General features: G+C 50.7%; 1 protein-coding gene across 2 annotated transcripts in view; it reads right to left on the bottom strand.

The window, feature by feature from the left end:
* TXLNG (taxilin gamma) overlaps window positions 1–2,847 on the bottom strand; it is a 52,517-nt gene extending 49,670 nt beyond the window's left edge. For both annotated transcript variants that reach the window (XM_023514325.1, XM_012806419.2), the window contains exon 1: window positions 2,682–2,847. In XM_023514325.1, coding sequence (XP_023370093.1) covers window positions 2,682–2,786 — 105 coding nt within the window. In that variant the 5' untranslated portion in view covers window positions 2,787–2,847. The remainder of the gene's footprint in view (window positions 1–2,681) is intronic.
* Between the last annotated feature and the right edge of the window lie 1,283 nt (window positions 2,848–4,130).

The raw sequence follows: 4,130 nt of genomic DNA, 5'->3' as shown, positions 1-4,130 counted from the left end.
CTGCAACCAAAAAATGGCTGGGTGTTGTGGTGGGGGCCTATGGTCCCAGCTACTTGGGAGGCTAAGACAAGAGAATCGCTTAAGCCCATGAGTTTGAGGTTGCTGTGAGCTGTGATGCAACAACACTCTACTGAGGGCGACATAATGAGATTCTGTCTCAAAAAAAAAAAAGGAACATAAAATTCAAGAACTAATATTTAACCATAAAGAAAAGAAAATTCAAGAACTAATATTTAATATTTTCGTGTTATATTCAGTTGGACAACAAAGGAAAAAATATGCCCAGAAAAGTATAACCAAAAAGAAAGGAATGGTCAGGCCTGGTGGCTGACACCTATAACCCTAGCAATTTAGGAGTACAAGGAAGGAGGATCATTTGAGGCCAAGAGTTTGCGACCAGCCTGGACCCTGTACTTTCTTTTTTTTTTTTTTTAGAGACAATTTCACTTTGTCGCCCTCAGTAGATTGCTTTGGCGTCACAGCTCACAGCACAGCAACCTCCAGCTCTTGGGCTTAGGCAATTCTCTTGCCTCAGCCTCCCAAGTAGCTGGGACTACAGGCGCTGGCCAGAATGCCTGGCTATTTTTTTGTTGCAGTTTGGCCGGGCCAGCTTCGAACCCGCCACTCTCAGTATATGGGGCTGGCACCCTACACATTGAACCACAGGTGCCACCCAGGACCCTGTACTTTCAAAAAATAAAAAAACAGCTGGGCATGATGGTGTGTGCCTGTGATCCCAGCTTCCAGGGAGGCTGAGGCACGCACATTGCTTGAATCCAAAGGTTTGAGACTGTAGTAAACTCTGATGATACACTACCGCACCCCAGCCGCAGCAACAGTGTGAGACCCTGTCTCAAAAAAAGGCAACAGCATATGAGGTAAGTAAACAAAAAGGAGACAGTAGAGATACACATAAATATTCATATCCAGCTGTTAACCAGAGCTCTGCACCTCAAAGGGTCATTACTTCTTATCTTGGTCGTTTAAAATGTTAGTTGATTAAACCTCAGTTCCTAATTCAATGATTTTTTGTCCTTATCCCAGTGGCATAAAAGGGAACTTATGTCCTCAATTGCAGTGGCTTTTTATCGAGTTCTCCCCTGGGGAACCTCTGAAATCAAACCCAGAGATTGGCTCCCCACCCTCAGGGAATAAGTAAAGTGTCCAAAGTGACAGTGTTGAATCTCTACAGTACATTGGTCCACAGCTTCTTTTTCAGTCCTACAAGCACTGGATCTTTCTTTCAGAATACAAAGAGAGAGAAAGAAAGAGGTAATTGAGAAGTAGTAACACCCTCATGCAGAGACATTAAAATACCGAACCTTAGGAACAGGTTCTAAAAAGCTAATTCTTAAGACTTTGCTCAGATGTAAACCAGACCTTTGTTCTCCCTTTTGAAGTTCATGAATCGCATTAGAAAGATATTATTTCATAATTTCATACAAGAGTGACTTTTGAGAGTATTCACATGCATAATTAGGTAACATTAAATAGCCATGAGTGATCAAGCAGGACGTCCAACAAGTTGAATGTTTCAATGTGTTCACCTGCAAGGAAAAAGAGACAGGGTTTTTCCACCTTCCCAGCCTCTTTCCCCATAGTCCTCCATTCCAGGGCCCTGAAAACCTAGTACCCCATTCCTTGGGCAATCTTTTTCAAACTCCACCCACTGAGCTCCAAAACAAGTGGAATTCTCCTATTCTAAAAGAGGTCTCGATTTTCCTCTATCCAGAGAGACATTGTAAACTCCATCACGTGAGTCAAGTAAGGCAAAGGGAACGGTCCAGCTTGTCTCCTAGATTAAGAAAGACCAAAGGCCAGGGTCGGGGAGGCGCTCAAGTTCCTGCTCATCAAATTTAAATAAAATAAATAAGTTAATTAATTAATTAATTAAGAAAGGGCAGGGAGAGAGAGGACTGGAAAGACCAGCTATCATAAGATACTGCCCCCAATTCTGCGGACCGAGGTCTTTTAGCATCGCCTCCCCATCCATCCTTTGCCCCACGTGCAGCCAGGCTGGTGAAGCTCAGTAATGAGCCCTGGGGCCTGGGTCCCAGGGGCCGAGCGGCCACCCTACTCCGCGGCCCCGCAGCACTCACCCACCGCCCGCCCTCACAGTGGCGGGGAGCGCAGGGGGCGGGGGAAAGGGGGTGCAGCACAGCCCCGGCTCCCGCGCGGTTATCTTACTGCGCAACAGCCTAGCCTGAGCGGCCCGGGAGCACCCCGCAGCGCGCCCTGCGCACCTGCCCCACGCAAGAAGGGCGAGCCAGTGACCCTAGCAAGCCCCTGCATGGCATCGCCCAGCGCGGGGAGCACGGTGACAGCGGGGGCCGGGAAAGAAGACACCTGGTGTCCGGGGCCCCAAGGTGCCGACCGCACGTGGCTGTCACACCTGGCATGCCCCTGCCTCGCGCCCCTTCCCCCTACGGACCGGGTGCGCACCCAGCTCTCCCTCCCATACCCCCCGCAGCAAGCCCGTAAGCTCTAACAGCCGCCTCTGCCCACCCCATCCATTCGGGTTCCACCCCCCCACCTGCTCCCACTGTCGTCACCCCTGGAGGGAAAAAGGGCCGGATGTTCGTCCCGTGGCTAAAGGTAACCTGAGAGTGAAGAGGCGGACCCCCAAAACGGTAGCCCGAGCATCCTCCCGGCTCGGCAACGAGGGCGTCCCCCTGACTGACCTTCTGCCGCGGGCTGCGTCGCCGTCCGCCCCGTCCGGCCTCAATCGCCTCCTCAGCGCCGCCGCCGCCTCTTCCCCGCGCTGCCTCCTCTACCCGCGTCGCCATGAGGTGACGGCAGCAGCCAAACAAGCAGCCCGACCAGGGGCACGGAACCTCTCAGGGCCTTGCGCCCCGCCTCCGAACCTTATGGCCAATCGCAACATACAAGAGTTCCACGTGACCGGAGGAGGTTGGCCCCTGAGGGGATGGAGCCAGATGGGGGTAGGGAGCGTTGAATCCCGTGCTGGGTTTCTCTGCAGGACCGAAGGGCGGACAGAGACCCCGTGAGTCTGCGCGGACTCTGAAAGGGACTCGAGAGCGGACTACAAGTCCCAGCAGGCTGCGCGGCCACGGCTCGGATTGGAATTGGCGTGTAAAGCCCGGTTCTGAGAAAGGAAGGGGGCTGTGTCCACAGCGCAGTTTATGCAGATTACTGGAGTTTGTATTACAGTTCCTGGGAGCGATGTCTAGGTATCAGATGCTCGTTATTATCCTGTGGGGCAAGTTTAGAAACATGCAGCGTTTGAGAAGGAACGACATCAGGGACACTTTGTTGTGGTTTTGCTTTTGTTGCTGTTTTGAGGAATTCAGCGCGAATGCTTTGGGGATAAAAGGAAATTCGCGACTTTCAAGTCAAGATGTGTAATGGCTCTCAGAATTTGAACTTTCGGGCTCAGACACCTGCCCCGAGTCTTGCCTGGAGTCCTGCCCCTCCACTGAAGTTTTCACCTTTCCTGAACTCCTGCGGGGGTGGAGGCTGCCTCCTATTTACCTTGGCTGAATGGACAGGGCTTCTAAGAGTTCTCCACACTTAGTTGACACTTAATTCATGTTGAATGTATCCACTCTCTCCCACAGTCATTTCGTTGCTTAAATTCCTCAACAGACTTGGTTGCTGACTCAGTTTCTTTTATTGATATGATGGCGGGGTGCGTTTGCCTCAGGAATATTCCCTATTTCCATCTGCAAGTCACAGACCATAATGAAATTCTGGCATACTGTCTTTTTCATTATTATTTCAGACTATTACACGGGTACAGACGTTTTGGTTATATGAGTTGCTTTTGTACCGTGTGGGTCAAAGTTATGAGTGTGCCCGTCACTCAGTGTGCCTTGTATCTGCCAGGTGTGAATTTACCCCACCCCTCCACCCTTTCCCACCTGCTCTATTTCCATTGTTTTTGCTAAAATATGAAGGCAATGACTTCCAATTTAACAGTGAGTACACGTGGTATTTGTTTTTCTTTCTTTCTTTCTTTTTTTTTTTTTTTGAGACAGAGCCTCAAGCTGTCCCCCTGGGCAGAGTGCCATGGCATCACAGCTCACAGCAACCTCCAACTCTTGGGCTCCAGTGGTTCTCTTGCTTCCGCCTCCCTAGTAGCTGGGACTACAGGCGCCCGCCACAACGCC

The sequence above is a fragment of the Otolemur garnettii genome, unplaced genomic scaffold (assembly GCF_000181295.1).
Source record: "Otolemur garnettii isolate 467f Iridium unplaced genomic scaffold, OtoGar3 scaffold00051, whole genome shotgun sequence".
NCBI classification, from domain to species: Eukaryota; Metazoa; Chordata; class Mammalia; order Primates; family Galagidae; genus Otolemur; species Otolemur garnettii.
The sequence above is the reverse complement of the archived record's forward strand: the minus strand, read 5'-3'. Positions and strand labels throughout refer to the sequence as shown.